Source organism: Callospermophilus lateralis, chromosome 3 (assembly GCF_048772815.1).
Source record: "Callospermophilus lateralis isolate mCalLat2 chromosome 3, mCalLat2.hap1, whole genome shotgun sequence".
In the NCBI taxonomy this organism is placed as follows: domain Eukaryota; kingdom Metazoa; phylum Chordata; class Mammalia; order Rodentia; family Sciuridae; genus Callospermophilus; species Callospermophilus lateralis.
The window spans coordinates 78,217,441-78,239,399 of record NC_135307.1 but is presented as its reverse complement, the minus strand read 5'-3'; the positions used below and the strand labels follow the sequence as shown (position 1 = coordinate 78,239,399).

At 38.8% G+C, this 21,959-nt stretch overlaps 2 protein-coding genes across 2 annotated transcripts; both read right to left on the bottom strand.

The window, feature by feature from the left end:
• Positions 1-9,493: 9,493 nt before the first annotated feature.
• Positions 9,494-12,262, bottom strand: LOC143393899 (toll-like receptor 11). Its single transcript, XM_076848396.2, has one exon. The coding sequence runs from the start codon at positions 12,260-12,262 to the stop codon at positions 9,494-9,496; it is 2,769 nt and encodes a 922-aa protein (XP_076704511.2).
• An 8,507-nt stretch (positions 12,263-20,769) lies between these two features.
• On the bottom strand, positions 20,770-21,744 carry LOC143393898 (olfactory receptor 11H12-like). The gene has a single exon (XM_076848395.2). It carries the CDS (start codon positions 21,715-21,717, stop codon positions 20,770-20,772), a length of 948 nt encoding a protein of 315 aa, XP_076704510.2. The 5' UTR covers positions 21,718-21,744.
• Positions 21,745-21,959: the final 215 nt, after the last annotated feature.

Genomic DNA, 21,959 nt, shown 5'->3' with positions numbered 1-21,959 from the left:
ACAATATGTTACTGAATGATCAATGGGTTACAGAGGACATAAAGGAGGAAATCAAAAAATTCTTAGAGATAAACGACAATACAGACACAACATATTGGAATCTATGGGACACAATGAAAGCAGTTTTAAGAGGGAAATTCATTTCCTGAGTTCATTCCTTAAAAAAAAAGAAAAAAAACCAACAAATAAATGAACTCACACTTCATCTCAAAACCCTAGAAAAGGAAGAGCAAAACAACAGCAAATGTAGTAGAAGACAAGAAATTATTGAAATCAGAGCGTAAATCAATGAAATTGAAACCAAAAAAACCATTGAAAAAATTGATTAAACTAAAAGTTGGTTCTTCAAAAAAATAAATAAGATCGACAGACCCTTAGCCACTCTAATGAAGAGAAGAAGAGAGAGAACTCAAATTACTAACATACAGGATGAAAAAAGGCAATATCACAACGGACACCACAGAAATACAGAAGATAATTAGAAAGTATTTTGAAACCCTATATTCCAATAAAATAGGAGATAGTGAAGATATCGATAAATTTCTTAAGTCATATGATCTGCCCAGATTGAGTCAGGAAGACACACACAATTTAAACAGGCCAATAACAAAGGAAGAAATAGAAGAAGCCATCAAAAGACTACCAACCAAGAAAAGCCCTGAACCAGATGGGTATACAGCAGAGTTTTACAAAATCTTCAAAGAAGGATTAATACCAATACTTTTCAAGCTATTTCAAGAAATAGAAAAAGAAGGAGCTCTTCCAAATACATTCTATGAGGCCATCATCACCCTGATCCTGAAACCAGACAAAGACACTTCAAAGAAAGAAAACTACAGACCAATATCTCTAATGAACTTAGATGCAAAAATTCTCAATAAAATCCTGGCGAATTGAATAAAAAAGCATATCAAAAAAATTGTGCACCATGATCAAGAAGAATTCATCCCTGGGATGCAAGGCTGGTTCAATATACAGAAATCAATAAATGTTATTCACCACATCAATAGACTTAAAGATAAGAACCATATGATCATCTCGATAGATGCAGAAAAAGCATTTGACAAAGTACAGCATCCCTTTATGTTCAAAACACTAGAAAAACTAGGGATAACTGGAACTTACCTCAACATTGTAAAAGCTATATATGCTAAGCTTCAGGCTAGCATCATTCTAAATGGAGAAAAACTGAAGGCATTCCCTCTAAAATCTGGAACAAGACAGGGATGCCCTCTCTCACCACTTCTATTCAATTTAGTTCTTGAAATACTAGCCAGAGCAATTAGACAGACAAAAGAAATTAAAGGCATAAAAATAGAAAAAGAAGAACTTAAATTATCACTATTTGCGGATGATATGATAATATATCTAACAGACCCAAAAGGGTTTACAAAGAAACTGCTAGAGTTAATAAATGAATTCAGCAAAGTGGCAGGATATAAAATCAACATGCATAAATCAAAGGCATTCCTGTATATCAGCAACAAAACTTCTGAAATGGAAATGAGGAAAACCACTCCATTCACAATATCCTTAAAAAAATAAAATACTTGGGAATCAACCTAACAAAAGAGGTGAAAGATTTATACAATGAAAACTACAGAACCCTAATGAGAGAGATAGAAGAAGATCATAGAAGATGAAAAAATGTACCCTGTTCATGGATAGGCAGAACTAACATCATCAAAATGGCGATATTACCAAAAGTTCTCTACAGGTTTAATGCGATGCCAATCAAAATCCCAACGGCATTTCTTGTAGAAATAGATAAAGCAATCATGAAATTCATGTAGAAAAACAAAAGACCCAGAATAGCAAAAGCAATTCTAAGCAGGAAGTGTGAATCTGGAGGTATAGCGATACCAGATTTCAAACTGTACTACAGAGCAATAGTAACAAAAACAGCATGGTACTGGTACCAAAACAGGCAGGTGGACCAATGATACAGAATAGAGGACACAGAGACCAATCCACAAAATTACAACTTACTTATATTTGATAAAGGTGCTAAAAGCATGCAATGGAGGAAGGATAGCATCTTCAACAAATGGTGCTCGGAAAACTGGAAATCCATATGTAACAAAATGAAGCTGAACTCCTTTCTCTCACCATGCACAAAAGTTTTTTCTCAGCAAAAGAAACAATAAGAGAGGTAAATAGGGAGCCTACATCCTGGGAACAAATTTTTACCCCTCACACTTCAGATAGAGCCCTAATATCCAGAATATACAAAGAACTCAAAAAATTAAACAATAAGATAACAAATAACCCAATCAACAAATGGGCCAAGGACCTGAACAGACACTTCTCAGAGGAGGACATACAATCAATCAACAAGTACATCAAAAAATGCTCACCATCTCTAGCAGTCAGAGAAATGCAAATCAAAAACACCCTAAGATAGCATCTCATTCCAGTAAGATTGGCAGCCATTATGAAGTCAAACAACAACAAGTGCTGGCGAGGATGTGGGGAAAAGGGTACACTTGTACATTGCTGGTGGGACTGCAAATTGGTGTGGCCAATTTGGAAAGCAGTATGGAGATTCCTTGGAAAGCTGGGAATGGAACCACCATTTGACCCAGCTATCGCCCTTCTCAGACTCTTCCCTGAGGACCTTAAAAGAACGTACTGTAGGGATACTGCCACATCAATGATCACAGCAGCAGAATTCACAATAGCTAGACTGTGAAACCAACCTAGATGCCCTTCAATAGATGAATGAATAAAAAAAAATGTGGCATTTATACACAATGGAGAATTATGCAGCACTAAAAAATGACAAAATCATAGAATTTGCAGGGAAATGGATGGCATTAGAGCAGATTATGCTAAGTGAAGCTAGCCATCCTTAAAAAACAAATGCCAAATGTCTTCTTTGATATAAGGAGAGCAACTAAGAATAGAGCAGGGAGGAAGAGCATAAGGAAAAGATTAACATTAAACAGAGACGAGTGGGGGGAGGGAAAGGGAGAGAGAAGGGAAATTGTATGGAAATGGAAGGAGACCCTCAATGTTACACAAAATTACATATAAGAGGTTGTGAGGGGAAAGGGGGGGAAAGGGAGAGAATTGAACAACAGCAGATGAGGTAGAGAGAGAAGATGGGAGGGGAGGGGTGGTGGGATAGTAGGGGATAGGAAAAACAGAAGAATACAACAGTCACTAATATGGCATTATGTAAAAATGTGAATGTGTACCCGATGTGATTCTGCAATTTGTATTTGGGGTAAAAATGGGAGTTCATAACCCACTTGAATCAAATGTATGAAAGATGATATGTCATGAGCTTTGTAATGTTTTGAACAACCAATAAAAAAGTTTTCCTTTTAAGTTTTAAAACCTTGAACCTTAAAAAAATGTGTATATAATAAAGCTCACTGAATTATTAAAAAATACACCCATTTAATTACTGCCTGTGTCAAAGCAATAAAACATTATCTTGTATCCCCATAGCCTTACTGGGATCTTCTAAGTAAAACTTCTTTCTTCTTCCCAAAGTAACCACCAACCTTATCATAAAGGTATAGGGGAGATCAGTTGGAGTAGAAGAAGATTGAGAGGGAGAGAGGAGAGATGGGAAAGAAAAATAAAAGAAGAATGAAATGGACAAAATTACACTATGTGCATGTATAAATATACCACAGTGAACTCCACCTTTACATTTGTTTATAAAGCACCAAATAAATGAATGAGGAAGAAAGGAAGACCAGTAGGGTAGAAGAAGGGGAACAGGGGAAGGCAGGACAGAGAAATGGGGAGCACCATGGACTGTAATGGAGAAAATTAAATTCCGTTCATGTATGAGTTTGTTAAATTGAAATCAACTATTACATTTAAGTAAGGTACACTAATAAAAGCAAAGGAAAAAACTATCATCCTTCTGTAAACTTGTATGTTTTAGAAATATGCATAAATGAAATGATATATGTGCATAGTATCTGAAATCTTTCACTCATACATTTCTGATATTTATCTGTGCATGTTCATATATTAAAGTAAAATGACACTTCATGGTTTTTCATCACTGTATAATATTTCTTTACCTGTGAACTTTTGTATAACTATAGTTCATTGATTTTCATGGCCGTTTAATATTCTTTTGAATGCTTATACCACAAAAATAGATCTATGGCTGATGGGACATTCGGGTTATTTTCAGTTTTGAATTGCTATGGAAAATGCCACTGTGAATAATATGCATATATTTAAGCATATGCTTTATAGAATTTATGTTGTATATATATATAAAGTTGCAGGATCCTAGAGAATGCATGTTTTCAATTTTAACAGATAACCTGCTAGAAATTATTTTAAAAATATTTACTCCAAGGTACACTTCCATGAGTAATATATGATAAATCCCATTATCATATATCTTTTCCCAGTTCTTTATTATTCCAGTTTTTAAAACAAAAAACATTTGAGAATATATGTAGCCATATCTCATTGCAGTTTTAATTTGCATTTTCTTTATAACTAATGTGTTTGAGCACATTTTCTTATATTTGTTTATTGTTTGGATGTATTCTTTTTCAGAAATGATTTTTCAGAATCTTGCCTGTTTTTCTTTTTATTGAGCACATATTATTACTTTAAAACTTGAAAAAATGTATTCTGAAGGCTCTGTTTTCTCTGCTCCAGGATGTCCAGGTTTCTCTACCCTTGGTCTCTGCCACTCTTGACTTGCAGGTGTGCAGAGATCTACAGAGAAAACCTCAGGACATCTTGCAAGCTGGGAAATGAAATCCAGGAAGTAGAGATTTCAAGATGACTGAATAGAGGCATCTAGCCTTCCCCTCCTCTCTACAAAGGAGAATCAAACAACACGTGTATGGCCTCATTTTGAGGTGAGTGATCATGGGAGACTACTGGAGATCAGCATGAGAGGGACGGGGAGCTTGTAAGACACAGAGACCAGTGACAATGGCATAGTGAGAGAAACAAAATATTCCAGCACCTGTCTTCCCAGCTCCAAATCTGGGGTGGGGGAATGTCACCTCTTCAGGGGTAAGGGTGAAAGAGAGAGTCCCAGAAAGCTCTTTAAGTACAGATACAGGCGATGTTAGCTGTTGGAAAATTTTGTTGCCGTAATAGGCCTACAGCCTAAACAGATAATAGGCCTGAAATTCACGCAGTAGCCTGGCTTGGAAGACATTCCCTCCCACTCTACCTGGTATGTTAGCCAGGAGCCATCTGGAGAAAGAACCTATTGTCTGAATTTGGATTGCTCTATGGGTCTGAAGCCCCTGCATATGCCTATCTCTGGGTCTCCACAGATATTCCAGTGCATTGGGTCAGTGGATACCTGCCTAACAAGCCTGACTAGGCCCATCAGAGTGACTCTGACCAGCCTTGTTGGGGGCCCTGCACCGTAGGGGATTGGTGTTGGGACATGGGAGCGGTTGGGAGGGAAGCATTGCCTTAAAGAACCAGGAGATGAGGGAGCTTGCCCTCTGAGATCACGGGTGTGGCCAGTCTCATGCAGGTTCATGTTTGTGCCGAGACTGAAGGCAGTAGCAGTTCTCTTTGCTCCTTCCTCCTGCCCTGTGTACAGGTACCTGTTACTAACAGGATGGGGAAGGAATATCATGGTTCCCTGACTGGTCCCCACAGGAATGTGCTGAGGGGACCTTGAGCAACACTGTGGGAGCTTAGCCAAAAGAGGTATATAGAGAAAGTTTGCCTAGCTCTGGCTACATTCTGATCCCTCTTGTGAGCATTTCAACTGAAGGAGTCAGGAAGAGAAAACCCTCAGCAGTCACCCTGTTCCTGAGTACACAAGGCCCTGAGAGAATTTTGCCTGCCTTAGTCATGTTTGGCTCCCATTTGCTTCCTGGTGGGACCTGCAGTTTAAAGATTCAGAAAAGCCCCCATAGTTGTCCCGACTCCAGGCATGCAAGGCTAGAGGGTCCAAGGTTCTGCTCCTGGGTTGGCACTCTAATAGTAGCAACAGAGGGAGCACTACAGGTCCTGCTGCTGCCACACCAATTGCTGGCTGCCGCACACCTTGACTGACCACACACTGCTGTTAGGACTGTGTGTGAGCAACACAGAAAGGGTGCTTGGTTCCTGTCACCACCTCTTCTCACGAAATGCTTGGGCATGCACCTCTGTCTGATCAGAGTCCAAGTGCTTCAGACCCCTCAGTGTTTCAGAAACACAACTGGTTCAGTCATTGCCAGAAATCCTTACAAGTAACAGAGCCAACATCAGCAGTTCCAGAGGAAACCCATCACCAAGTAGGTGTCAGCACTCCTAGTGGAGGAGTAGCCAAACATTGTGCACCCTACACTCTCTGTTTCGTACAGTTCAGCTGCTAGAGTGTCCTACAGAGACCGTGGTCTCTGACATATAACACATTATCCCCAAATTCACTTACAACAGTCAAGGAAGCTACAGGCAGATGACACTATGATGCCCAGTTGGAGATAAAGCCAACATTGCATAACAAACAGACAACCCAAGACACATCTTTAGGAGAAAGCTGCTGACTAAGAAAATCATCCCATGAAAGTGGTAGAGACATCTGAGTCACCAAATTCTGCAGCTCTCAATGTAGGAACATAAGAGATATAAAAACCTCAAGATAATGTGACACCTCTGAAAGATTATGATGCTTTAACATTAGACTCCAAAGAAATGTGAGCGAATGAAATGCCTGATAAAAAATTTCAATTATTATAAAAAAGCTCAATGAGATACAAGAGAATACACTGTCAAATACTGAAGTTAAATTGGGAAGACAAAGTAGGATATGAGTGAGAAACTCAATAAGGAGATAGAGGTTTTGGAAAAGAACCAAACAAAAATCTTGAATGTAAACAGCTCAATTAGTCAAAAATTCAGTTGAAGGCCTCAGTAACAGAGAAGAGACAGTGTAATAAAAAATACCTAAGCTTGAAGACAGGCCTTTTGAAATACCCCATTCAAACACACACACACACACACACACACACACACACACACACAAATAAAGACAGTATTCAATATATTGGGGACATCACTAAACAAAACAAACATCCACATCATTGGGTTGGGATATATGAAAAAGAGGAGATAAAGATTAAGGGCATATAAATATAATTTATAAAACAATAGGTACCTGGAATTAGGCCAGCTATCCATCAAGAGAAGAATGGATAGAGGAAATACAGTGTATATACACAATGGTATATCATTAGATTATAAAGAAGAATGAAATCCTGGCATTTGCAGCAAAATTGATTGAACTGGAGGAGGTTATCTAAAATGAAATAAGCCAGACAGAAAAAGGCAAGTACCACATGCACTCTCCCATATATGGAAAGTAACTGAAATTGATCTGAAAGTAGAAGAGTGATTAGTAGAAACTGGGGAGGGTATTGGAGTGAGAGTGGGTGGTGAGGCTGGAATAAAAGTGGTTGGATATGATCAACACATTGTACATGTGTGGAAATATCACACAGAATGCTACTAATATATATAATTAGTGTGTTAATAAAAATATATTTTAAACATAAGCCTTTTGTCAGTTACATCTATTACAGATGTTTTCTCCTATCTGTGTGGCTTGATTTTCCATTCTCATTTTTCTTACCTTTATTTTATTTATTTATTTTTATGTGTTGCTGAGGACTGAACTGAATTCCTTGCATGTGCTAGGAAAGCACTTTACCACTGAGCCACAACTCCAGCCCCTCAATTTTATTTATTTATTTATAATTTTTAAAAATTTTTTTTTGGTGTTGATGGATCTTTTTTGTTTTATTTATTTATATGTGGTGCTGAGAATCGAACCCAGTGCCTCATGCATGCTAGGCAAGTGCTGTACCACTGATTCACAACCCCAGACCTTAATTTTATTTTAATAAACAGAATTTTTAAATTTTAATTCTTCTGACTTATTAGTCCAGTTCATTTATAATTATTATTTTTTGCTTATTTCAAAGTCATGAAAACATTTTACTTTATTTTCTAGAAAGTTTAATATCTCACTTTCCACATTTAAAATCTGCAATCTGCCTTGGCTCTACTTTCTGTGTGTGGTATGAAGTTGTGGTTAAATTTTACTTTTTCATATAGAAATCCATTTTACCTTTCATATATATATATATATATATATTTAGATGGAAAAGACCTTCTTTTACCTCCACTAAGAAGTTCCTTTATCATAAACTAAAGGTATGTGTGTACATGAGTTGGTTTCTGGATTCCTTGTTTGATAACATCTGGCTTTTTGTACTTATTGTATCAGTAGCACATTCTCTAAATTAGTTTAGCTTTATAATGAGTTTAGATATCTGGTAGTAAAGGACACAGTTGTGCCAACAGAAAGTAAATTGTTAAACTAATTAGTCTATACTAAGTTGTTTTTTCATTTTTGAAAGATAATTTATTTTATTTTTACTATTACAAAGGTAACACGTTTATTTCAGGAAAAAAATGGAGAGCAGAAAAGGATTAGAAGTTTAAATTATTCATAGGGATTTTACCAGGGCCATTTTTTAAATTTTACATTTCTAGTCTCTTTCTGTCTTCATATTTCATACACAAAATACAGAAGCAATTATTTTCATATTTGGAATTATAGCACACACGATTTGCCAATGTTTTTTATTTGATATTATATTTTGGTTCTCTTCCCAGAGCACTAAATATCCTTGGAGCATGATTCTTAATGAATGCAGGATATTCTATCTTTCATCATTGTACTTTATCCTTCTGTTTCAGGGCACTTATTTTATGCAGTTTCTGAGAATATGAGAAAAATTCATATAAATAGATATGTGTGTTATTTTGACGAGGTTTACCCCATTTTTGCCTATTTTAACTTGGTGGTGGCAAGGTCAGATGTCATTGGTTAGAAGTAAGTGGAAACAGTGGAGAGCAAAGTACTGGATTGTGACTTAGAGCCACTAGATCCACACTTTTTGATACAGGAACTGTAATAGAACAGAAAGCCACTTAACTTTATTTATTTAGATTCCTCATGTGTACTATGGGGTAAAAACCATCATTCATAAAATCCTGTCATTGGGAGAACCTCAGGAATTCAGAGAACTGAATTTGTTGGACCTTTGGTAAGTCACATGCATGGTTTCAATTTAGCTTCAGAACACTGACAGATACCCATAGATTCTTGTCCCATTCCTCTGGAATAGCATAGATTTTTACCAAATGAGTGAACATTTTGCTTTCAACAGAGGCAGAATGAATTTATTTTGAAAAACACACATGAGAGTCTAAAATCAATTTTTTGTGTATTTGCTTTTTGAGGGATATTTTGTGCTGTGAAAGGCCTAGCCGGTATCATAACTGTCCTATGAATGAATATCTTATTTCTAGTACTTTAAAATGTTTTCTCACTAGGAATTGGTATCTTCATTTGTATCATTTTGATAGATTTGAAGTAAGTATCACCTCAAACCCCTGGTCAAGCCTGCCCTCAGACCACGTGATGGCATCCAGGTGGCTGCGAAGATATTCCTGTATGGTTAGATCTCTCAAACCCTTAATAATCTCTTTCTTGTCCAGCTTTCCTTAGCCTTTTCCGAAGTTGCTCACAGAAAGCATCCCACTCCACCCTCCCTTGAGGCAAATCAAAATAGTCCCCTTTTTGAAGCCACCTAGTGAGGCGGTGATAGCCGCATAGTTTCCGCCGATCAATAGGCTCCAGAAACAGCAGCAGGAGGCAAGCTGTTCCAGGTCTGGCCACCAAGTGATAGGTGGCAAGCCTTAACTCCAGATGGCACCGGGGACTCCCCAGGGCTTTGTTGCTGAGTACACAGAGGATGGCCCTGCAGTTCTCCATGCTGACAACCAGGGCATCCATCCTGTCCTGCCCAACCCCAAAGTCCCTCTCTGGCAGGCACAGCCTCAAGCCCTCACCTGCTGGAGGAGACTTCTCCAGTGTAGGAACCAGTTCTTCCAGCACCCAGTCTTGGTCCTGCTCACAGTAGGATATAAAGACATCATAGTGGAATTGGCTTCTGGGGCCACGCCCACATAGTTTCCACCACCATACATGAAAAAGAGTCCGGAGATGGTGAAGCCAGGACCATTTGGGGCAGCCAAGCAGTACAAGGATAGTGAACAGGAGCACCAGAGTAAAGCTGGCAAGAAAGCCGTGAAACTCAAGATCATGTGCACACTGATGAGAAAGGAAGGAGAGCAGTGGAGTCTTGGAGTAGTCAGAAGCATTGGCCATGCAGATGGATTTCTCCAGCCCATACACAAAGGTGTTGGGGGCCTGTGTTGCCCAAGGCCCCACCCAGGAGCTTTCACACTGGCAGGTGAAGGTGACATCTGAGAAATAAACATATTGAGGCATCTGGGGGATTAACTCCTGAAGGCTGCTGTCTAACCCCAGGGTCCATTCAGAGTTGAACAGCAGTAGCTGCAGGTGGTCCAAGTCCCTGAAACTGGACATGGAGAGGTTCCCAAGATTCAGGTGGCTCAATGCCAGCACCTGTAACCAAGGCACTTCCTTCAGTACCAGCTCCAGCTTCATTGACCTTGACTCATAGTGGAAATTCAGATCTCCGAGCTCGAGCACTCGAAGCTTGGGCATCCCAAATAGTTCCAGGTTTTCTGTACTCTCATAATCAGACCAGAAGTGCAGGTGCTCCAGGACAGGAAACTGAGGGAAGGATCTCTGAGACTGTTGACTTGAGAAGCCAAAGAAGCTTACGCCTCGAAGAGTGAGATGACGCAGGGAAGGAAAATGAACTGAGGTGTTGTATGGAGACAGTACCACGTTGGAAGTTTGTAAGATCAGCTTCTCCAGGAACAAGAAGGGCTCTTCATTGAAGTTATTAAACCAGATACCTGTTTCTGCCCATATCTCTAAGCTGAGCAGAGCTGGAGGCCAGGGAGGATAGAGGTCCAGCATCTGAAATGAACCCAGCTGCAGATGGCTCAGCCTCTGGGGACCCTGGAGCTCCTTGCCTGGGATATGACTTAAATAGGTGCCTAGCAGGTTCAGTGAGGTGAGAGCAGGAAGAAAGGAGAGCCAGCCTGGTTTTAGCACCTTAATTTTGTTCCAGCTCAGGTCTAGTGTCTTCAGCTGCTTTAGTCCCTCCAGGCTCTCACTGGATAAGTTGGAGATGTTGTTGCCACTTAGCCACAGCTCCTCGAGTTGAGGAATAAAGGAGAAGGCTCCATAGGGCAGAACACATAACTCATTGTTGGACAGATCTAGCACTCTCAAGGTTGTGCTAACCAGCCCATCTGGGAGCACCAAGGCTGGACCCAGCTTATTCATGGATAGGTTGAGACTTTGAAGCTGGGGCAGGGCATTTAGAAACTTTATGGGAAGCAATTTCAGGCCATTGCCATAAAGGCTGAGATGTTCTAAGGAACGGCAGCTTGAGAGATCTCCATCCTCTATGTTTTGGATTCGATTTCTCCCAAGGTCAAGTGCTCGAAGCTCAAAATAGCCTGACACATTCCCAGGCACTTTTTCCATATCTGTACCCACAAGGGACAGAAAGTCCAGATGGAGTAGTCCTGAGCCTAAAAGACCTAATGCATTTAATGGGGTGCCATCCAATCTCAGGGAATGGAGCTGGAGGCCATTCAAGGCTCTGACACCTGCCTGGTTCAGCTTCAGGTTGTAAGACAAATCCAACACCTCTAGGAAGGAAGACCATGGTCTGGGGCTGGCTGTAGGAGAAAAACTAAGCACAAGGTTTGAGAAGAGCACTTGTAGCTCCTGCAGCTCCATCAAACAGCTGTGCCCCAGGGTTAGATGCCTAAGGCTGATTGGCAACTGGATGTTCTGGCTATAATTCAGGCAGTAGCCTTGAAAGGAAAGACTACTGAGGAATGTGAGAGGCACCAGGGCATCCGGAGGGAGAAATAGACTCAAGCAACAGGGAGCATGATGCTCAAAGGAAAGGTACTGCAGCCGATTCAATCCTTGAAAGGCCTCAGATGTAATCTTGAGGGTGCCCAGCTGTAGCCTCAAAAGCTGTAGGAAGGGGAAGTGACCAAATGCATTAGCTGGCAGGACAGGAACCATGCCCTGGAGGCAAAGTGCCTGTATATCCTGGGGCACTGCTCTCAGGGTCTGTGTCAGGTCTGTAACATTGGAGCATGATGCAAAAGTATGCAGCCCTGGGGCCAAGGGACAAAATGGGATGTAGAAGGAGAGATTTGAAAATAGGGAGCTATCTGCTATGGTACAGTCAGGGACAGTCCATGCTTGGCTCATGAGATCACAATCCATCAAGTCCAGCAGTAAGAGAGGGAAGACAGCAGAGACCAGACATCTTTCCATCTTTGACATTGCTTCTAGGATAAGAGGAGAAAGAATAAGAGTGTCAAATCCTACAGTAATGGATAACGCTAGTCTCGGACCCTTCTAATACACAGAGCATCCTTGGGATTTTGAAGACATATTGAAGAAAAAACTCTGTGATTTTGATTTGAATTAGACATTTGATCAAGTAGGAAACTCAAATTATGCTCATTCATGTGTTACTCCATGCAAGTAGAGACAAGGGAACAGAAACCCAGAGAGGGAAGCAAAAAAAAAAAAAAGTCAGAATTTTGTGGTAGATCCAGGGGAGAAACTGATAACACTTCCCTATCTTCCTGCTGAGGATGATTAGCTCAGGTTACTAAGTCCTTTGGAGGGGAGCCCTCAACTATGAATGTGTTCATTCCAAGACAAGACAGCAAATTTAACTGTTCACTACAGAGTGGACTGAAAGAGGAAAAAGTGATGATGATACAAACACAAAAAGACATAAATATACACTCTTATTTAATCTGAAACTATGTGGTATATGTGGGCCCACTGTCTTATTTTACTTACAAGGCAATTGACTGTCAAAGAAGCCAAGTTACTTGGCCATGATTAAAGAAATAGAATGCAGGCAGGACTAAGGAAACATTCCAAATGAATTCTACTGAAGAATTTTTGGAAAGTAGTCCTAAAAGCTACTTCAGGCAAAATATTCAAAAAAGCAGGTAAAATAAGCAGGGTAAGAAGTTGAAAAATTAATTAAAAAACCCATAGTCTCAATACTTTTGCGTTCAGAACACAATGTTGAAATTGGGGTAACAGGGACGGGGACTGACTGTGCTAAAAGCAGTGACCCTTTACTTAGACTTGCAGATATCCCATGGATAACTGAAAGCAGCATAAAGCTTGACATCCCTGCCTTCAGTTTGTTACCTTAAACTGTGAGTCAGGCCCCTGCTGGGCTCTGCAGGTAGGCTTGTTGATCATTTAAGGAGTGCTCATCTAATAACTAGGTAAACTTAGCCTTAAGTTTACCTAGTTTATCTTGTCCACATTCAAGACTGATGTAAGATTTGTATCATCATATTTAAGATCTTTGGAGTAGGGCCTAGAAGTCTGCAGTCATTGCTCTGTGCAGTGGAGCCTTGCAGGCACCTCAACCCGGGATAAGACTGCTCCCCTAAGCAGGAGCCATCATCTTAGGGGAACTGAATCATGCCCTTCCAGGATCAGAAGCCTTCCAGATAAACATCCTGAGCAACAAGTGGAAATTGCCCCTTCCAAATGATAAAGAGCTTCTTCAGAGCCATGTTGCAGAATAAGAGCTGAGAAAATTATCAACAAGACCACACTTTAACCAAAACAGCATAACTATGTAGACCTCTTGCCCACTGCTCCATTTCTTCCTCTATTGAAACCTACAGCTCATGTCATCAACTTGAAGTTGGGGCTGAGATGCTGGATCTCACTTTGCCTTCCCAGCATGACCATATTGATTAAAGTTCTTTTCCTTCTTTTTACTATTACCTTTTCTGTTTGTTTTTTGGGGTGATTTCTTGGGGCCTTTAGAGTCAGACCTCTGTCCTAGGACTCTGGTAACCATAGAAGTTTTCATTGACCCTTTTCTTAGTTTACTTATTTCTCTTTTATGGTTAAGGCTCAGACTGACCATTATGAAATGAGTAGTAATCACACATTTCCTGTTTAGGACCCTGAAAGAATGAAACTAGGCAGGAGAGCAGACTGGTGCTCTGGGCATGAGCCATAGCAGTTAGGCACAAGTGAAGGGCATTGATCTCCTAAGAATGTAACTGACACCCAAAGGAGGATTTTGTATGAAAACATGAACTTCTCCATCTTTCCCTTGAGCTTTCATGACAATGATTTGCCTGAGTGGGACTGAAAAGCTGGCTCTCCAGCACTGCTGCTGCCTCTCCTCCAGAAATACCCTTTCAGTTGCTAGAGCATCATAGTCACAGCTCCTCGGACTTCAGCAAGAAGCTCAGAGGAGACCTGAGGAGGAGGCCTGGGAATCTTCATCTGGATGACTCAGCCTTACAGTTTATGGCATTTGCTACCCTTGATGCCCTGTCCTTATCTTTCCATGGCGGTTCCCTACATTTTTGAAAGATGTTTCTTGAACCTTGATATGTCACATAGCATGTCCTGTTAGTTTTGGGCTTTTATCGGGTTTCTGTTCTTGCGACTAAAAGGCTCAGGGGTCACTCCAGTTGAACTGGGCTAACTGGGCTGCATGAAATAACCACACAAGAGACATAAATACCTTTTTCTTTGGGGTCGCTGTGACGGCTCCTCTGACCTTAAGGGTCCACAGGAAGCGAGAGAGCGAGAGCAGGTGCTGACCCCTTTTATTGAGGAGAAGCTATTAAAATGAGGCAAGGGGTCAGGTTTCAGGGGGCTGAGTCTATTTTCATGATGTCCACTGTCAGCAGGTTGACTGACATCTGGGTAGGCCACACCCAAGGGCACAGTAAGAGAAGGGGACACACACAAGGCACTTCCATGGAAGATTCTACCCTAAACAGGGCAAGGGGTTATATTACAAAGGAACAGGTGAGCATAGCTTCACCCATGGGGCTGTAGCAGGACACACCCCTGCACGAGACACCGACCCTCGAACTCAAGAAGGGTGGGGAAAGCTCTGCCACATTTCTGTGACTGAGTGCCTCAGCACCCAGCAGGGGAGTGTGACTCAGTCACTTGCAAGTTTGGTCTCCCACATGCTTTCCCTCTCTATTCTAATATGTAGGAAGATTTTAGGGGCCAGAATATCTCTCAGGCCAAAGAGACACAATGGTCTTGGGACAGAGATTCTATGGATTTAGAATTCTGAGCTGCAGAGTACTCTTTTTTCCTCAGGAGATCAGGTTTAATGGTATTGCCCTCTGGCATACTTATATCTATCCTCCATAAAGGACATTTGGCCATTCCTCATTTGGCCAGTTAAATTATAGCAAAACTTTTCCCAAACATTCCCCTTAAGCTCTCCTGGGCCCTTTCTACCTCCTGCTGCTGGCTTCCCCAAAAGAGAGACAAGTTCTTCCTTTAGGGACTAATCTCTTTCTTTCCTGTCAGTTCTACCAATCGCTCTTCTATCTTATCCACAGAACTCACCTGGCACAAGGGCAGTAGCAAGTTTATCTCTGAGCACAGGAAATTGGGGTCAGCAGAAACAAGGAGCTGAAACGCCTCAGGAAGGATTCTTTCTCATCTTCTTTTCTCCACAAGGGCCTCTGTTGGGTCACACATCAGTATGACACTCCTGTTAATAGCTACACGGTGGGAAGTTCCAGAGAGAGAGGTGATTGCTTTGTGAACCTCTTGACTTCTCTCATACTGTATCGTTTTCTCTTCCTTTTCTCATGACCTTTTCTATTTCATGTTTTCCTCTTTCCTCTTCTGTTTGGAGATTTCAGTTCTCACTTTGTATCATATCCTCCTGAAATGTGAAAGGACAAGTCCTCTTTCATTTTCCAGGAGAGCTTTCCTCCTTGATATAACAGTGACCTACCAACTCCATTATCTCTAACCTCCCCACCCACAGTTTTTTCTTTTCCACAGTTTTTATTGGTGCCTTATATGATGGAATTTGTTACATATTCATACATGTACACGATATAATTTGGCCAATATCACTCCCCAGCAAGATTTAAAGCAGGAGGATTAAAGAGGGAAACACAACGTTATTGGAGGGAACTTGACTTTGCCACTGAGGTTGGAAGTGCAGACTAAGAGAAGGGAAAGGCTGATTTCTCTCCAAATGGTAGGATCTTCTTTTCCAGAACATTTGAGCCATGGGGAAATTTCTGGGAAGAAAGTCATAAAATCATAACTAGGTGTTGATTATTTAATATCCCAATACAAGAAAGACTCCCAGATTTAGATTCATATCTCCTTTGATTTGAGTGAAAAAAATTTTGATATTATTTTGCTTCTGCTCTTATAATAACAATGTCTGTTGCAAGTTTGATTTTATAGATATTTGAATAGTTTTCTCATCTCTTATTTCAAGCAGTTTTCAAATACCATGTGAAGGATTTTTGTTCTATTGAAAATTAGGAAACAAAGTTAAGTTTATTTTTCCACACATATTTATGAGTTTTTACTACAAAATCTTAAACTCCAGAGTGATTTTTTTTTTGCTGATTAAAATTTTGTCTTTGAAATCTTTCCTATTAAACTTGTTTATCTTGTTGTTTATTTGTATATGAAGATTTATGTGGGGCTGGGGTTGTGGCTCAGTGGTAGAGTGCTTGCCTCACACATGTGAGGCACTGGATTCCATTCTTCAGCACCACATAAAAATAAAAGCAACAAAATAAAGGTATTTGTCCATCTATAACTTAAAAAAATAAAAAAAAAAAGATTTATGTAAGTAAAATATCAACCTACTAAAGTAAGACTTCTAAGGAAAGGGCCACTTCTAAACTTTTATCATTATATTATTTTGTGCCTAATACAACCTCAATTTTATTCTGATAACAATGTGCCTAGTTTAAGAAATTAAATGGTGCAGCCTCTCTTGTTTTTAGGCGTCGTTACTTGACACACTTATGTGAAAGCAATAGCACGAGTAGGTCATAGGTTTGCCTCTTTTTGCTGACTGAAGCTTTTGCTGTCATCTTTAGATAATAAGGTGCCCTTGAGAAAGAAAATATATATTAAGAAGGATTCATGAAAACTGCAGAAGAGCCAGGGTGCCCAATGATGTCTTAGAACTGCTATCTCCAGGTTGCCATAGACCTCTTAGAAGTATTAATAAGACAGAGGTGAGGGGGGAGAAACCAGACATCTAACCATTATGTCTTGTTACTTGAGCTTCTATTCTAGGTAGCTCAATCTAAGCTTAATGCACATGATAATTCTGGGTCATTGGATAGAAGCTGAGTTTCCTTTTTGTTTCTAACACTTTGATGGGTAATAAGTGGAGTAGCTGCAATATTTGATCAAAAGTTATCATTTATTCCTTAATAATTATTGCTTAATAAAAAGTTAGTATTATTCCACAATAATTACTTTTTATTAAGTAATACAGTTCCTTAAATCCTGGATTCTTCTTTGGAGACAGGTGAATTTTCATTAAAAAAAATGGATCTGTTTTTATTAAGATGATTAAATGTATATTTTGACAAATAAATGATTTATTTGAAAGGGGTGAGGATTTAAGATATGTTGTTTTTTAAAAAAAATAGTGGGTAGGTATACAAAGCATAATTATTTAAACTTTTAATGAAAACTGGTGCTTATGCTAGTGGTAAGCAGGGGGCTCAGGGCAGAGACAGTTATAGATGGAAGTTCCTGGGGAAAACATTCCTGTTTGGGAAGGTTCATTAGCGATTCATGTGACTGCATGGTATTTCCTTCCATTGTTTTTCTTTACTTCTCTTCCAAGCATTTAGAATGAAAATTGCAAAGTCAGAGTTTGCAGCCACAGATCCCTTATCCCTATACATAAAGAGCTGATTCTGAGAGAAATACAGTTACTAGGGTCCTAAATGTCCACTTCTCTACAAAACGCCCACATGGAAAAGTCTCTGAGAAGCTCTGCAAAGATAACATTATAAAGGTTATCCTAGCTGCAGCAGTATTCATTTCTTATGCACAGAGTAGCAGGGAAGCTTAGGTAGGTGGTGTCTAAAAGCATTGCTCGAAGTTATGTATTCATTCCTAGACATTAGTTTTCTAAGTTCCACACCCAAATTAGAAGTAACATACATTTTTATCATGGAAAATTTAGACAGATGTTAACATAAAAGAGGAAATAAACAATCTAAGTTACCCACATCATGACTATGTAAAATTATATAATAACGTTTCACGGTCTTCCTTTTTCATTCAATACATATTTTACATATTAAATATTTTCATGTATTTTCATATAATTTGTGTAGTTTTTCTCCCAAAATAGCTGAGAAGAAATTCCTTTGTGTTATCCTACACTCATTTGTCCTTCACAAATCCTGCTTTTTGGTCAGCATGGCCACATTGCGCTGAAGGCAGACACAGAGGACTCAGCCATAGTTCCCAGGAGTGGACACGTGGTACAGCAGAAAGGTGACTGAACTCCTAGTCAGAACTAGTTCCTTCACTTACTGAACATGACCTTCGACAATGCATTTGCTTTCCTTGAGTCTCATTTATAAAATAAGTATGGAAATATCTACCCTACTTAAGTGACAGAAACTGCAAAATTTAACTGAGCATCTATGTGAAAGTGTTTTATAAATGCAAAGGGTTTTAAAATGAAAGACATGAATAATGTTAATTGAAATTGATTCCATACACAATATGTATAAGATGGTATTCTGATTCATCTCATTTATTCATCTCAGCCACTCTCTGATATATTATTATTACTATTTTTTTTGATTAAACAATTCAAGGCAAAAAAGTCAAATAATTTAGATTTGAAATCAACCTACCTGATTCCAAAGTGCTGGCCCTTTCCTTCTTTAGTGGTAGAGAGTGTGGTCGCAGCTAATAAACTTCATGATTCATATTTAAAAGTAAAAAATGCTGACTATTTTCATTTCCCTTGAGGAAACCACTAACCAGCACAGTTATTTTTAAATGTTACCCTACTGTGCTCTTTTGAAAGTCTAAAAGCTGAGGATGAAAAAACTTCTATCCTTTTTATTGCCATCCCTAATACTCTCTTTCTCTTTCCCTCTTTCTCTCTCAAGGATATAGTTTGGATTTGAAAAAATACAGTATGTTAATTTGTGGTGTAAATAATTTAGCATTATGGAAAGTACTGTGAACCAATCATAATATTGGGAATTATAAGACAAAACTGTTGAAAAGCTAGTGGCTACATAAAGATATTAACTTAGTGATCAAAGTCAAGGAATTGTGGAAATATTGCCAGTCGTTCTTCTTGAGGTCTTTTCTGATCAAGCTCAGGAAATTAAATAATCACATTCCCTGGAAAGGGATGTAGAAATAGGAAACATCCCATGGGGCTTTATAAGTGAGAATTATATGCCAGTTTCTGTAGTAAGATTGAATGAGGAGTTTGACAACTTCTTATATCAAAGGAGCAAATATTTCTCCTTCTGAAATGTTCATGCCAAAATTCACAAACGCATTTCTGCCTTTTGAACTGAATAATCATCTCTTTTTCAAGATAGTGTTTTAAGACAAAAAGCCCTAAAAGTAGAATTGCTAGATGCATGTAATATTCCCATATCCTGAATTTTCTGGGACAGTTCTGTTTTGAATTAGACGATGAATCTTAATATAAGTTGGCAAAATATTTTCATGGCAAATCTTTATGAAGATTTGATTGAGATATTATTTTATAACAAAAAAATAGGGGTAACTATAATGTCCAAAAGGAGAATTGGTAGTAAATGGAAAGAGGATATGGGAGTGTTCAGTAACCTGTACTAATACTATAAGAGATTATTTTGTGGTGGTGGTATTCATTTTTCTTACATTTCTCCTCGTAAAAATTACTTTTCTTACTCCTTTAAAAAAGAATTCTTAGTTCCTTGGAAGTGAAGCCCTCCTTCTAGGAAAATGTTCACCTCATCACATAAAAATTCACAACCCATATCATATTTGCTCAGTGGAATATTATGATTATTAAAAGCAATAACTATAAAATTTGCTATAATATGGAAACAAATTCCACATTATATTAAACAAAACACATATAAATAAAAATAGCTACATTATATTGAATTCTGGAAGCTTTTCTCCTTTAAAAATTTTTCTTAATTTGTTTTCACAGTTTCAACAACAAATAACAATAAATAGTCATTTTTGGGGGGATCTTTTGCAATTTATCCCCAAGTAAGTAATTTCCCTGTTTGATACTTAGGAGAAAATATTCTATTATCTAAAACTCAAAGGACCCATGAAGTTTTTGGTGATTCCTCATTTAGGTAAAAAATTTAGTGCCCAGGACACTGTATTTTTAATAATTCCAACTGATGTTGCTGTACATAAAATTAGAAGCTTCTCCTTAGAGGCTTAGAAAAAGGTAATATATAAATAAAACAGCATACATTTAGATATCATTAGGCTAGAATATTTTATTGTCCCATAAAAATAATAAATCATTCAAGGGCTTATTTATCAGGAATGACCATATAATAAAGGCACATAGGGTAAGAACCACAATCAAGAAACTATATTTTCCTCCTTTTATTTATAACCAACTAACAAAACAAACCAAATGACATACTTATAATTTTATTTATCTCATAACTATAAATTTATATTATCAAGTAGAACAGAAGAAGTTTTTTACTTATGAAAACTATCCAGAAAACACCCAACATGTACCTTCCTCAGTTAATATACACAAGTTCCAACAAGAAGCCACAGGCGTCCATTTATCTACGTAATCTGGCCACTTTAATTCTAAAAAGGGGCCTACAGATGTTTAATTTCATAGCTAATGTAGTAAATATCACTACTCACATTTGTAGATCTGGATAAATATATAATTCTTAATGCATCTTGTTTGACTATACTGACCTGATCATACAGAAACCATCCAATAGACCTCAGATTATGTTAGGAATCCCCATAATTTTCCTCATGGCTGCCTTTATTTCCTTATTTCGGAGGCTGTAGATGAGGGGGTTAAATAGTGGAGTCACCATAGCATAAAACAATGTTGCAACTTTCTGCATCCCAGCAGAATGTCCCAGTCCTGGACTCACATACATGACCATCAGAGAACCATAGAACAGCGATACCACGGCCAAGTGAGACCCACAGGTGGAGAAGGCTTTATGTCTTCCACAGGCTGAAGGCATACGTAGCACAGCTATCAGGACCAGAGTATAGGACCCAAGGATAAAGAAAAAGTTACCAAAGATAACTAATGAGCTTAAAGTGTAGCACAGCATTTGAGTTCCTGGGGCTGTGGCACACGCTAACGCAAAGAGTGGCCCTGGATCACACACAACATGGTCAATAGTGTTTGGTCCACAGAAAGGCATTTGAGAGATGAGGGCAATGGGAATTAAGAACCACAGAAACCCACAAACCCAGCAGATAATGACCAGTTTGATACAGGAATTCCCAGTCATGATATTAGGGTAGTGCAGGGGACGGCAGATAGCTAGATACCGATCAAAGGCCATGACAGTCAAAAGCAAGCATTCAGATGTACCCAATGAAAAAAAGAAATAGAACTGGAGGAAGCACCCAGCAAAGGAGATGGTTTTTTTCTCCGACAGGAAGTTGACCAACATCTTGGGAACTGTAGAAGAGACATACCAGATCTCTAGAAAGGAGAAATTCCCCAGGAACATGTACATGGGAGTGTGAAGTCGCTTGTCACACAACAGTGCACAAACAATGGTCCCATTCCCAGTTATGGTGAACACGTAGGTTGTAGTGAAGAGAGAGAAGAGGAAGATCTGAATCCTCCACTCACAAGAGAAACCTTGGAGTATAAATTCTCTTACAGAAGCAAAGTTGGACTCTGGCTCAGAGATATTCATTAGGTCAGTATCCTGCAAGGTCAAGAGACATATTACTAATAGTTTAAAATGTGTCTCTTTTTTATGAGTAAAGAGACAAAAACAGACATGGATCATTTTTAAAAGAATTGTCAAAATATATCATACTTTAATTTTTTTCTTGGTTATACACACTGATTTCTTAAAAATACCAGTTTTCTACACAAAAACAAATGTTTGCCTGTTCTAAATTTCTCCCTATGTGACCATAGTTGATCTAGATA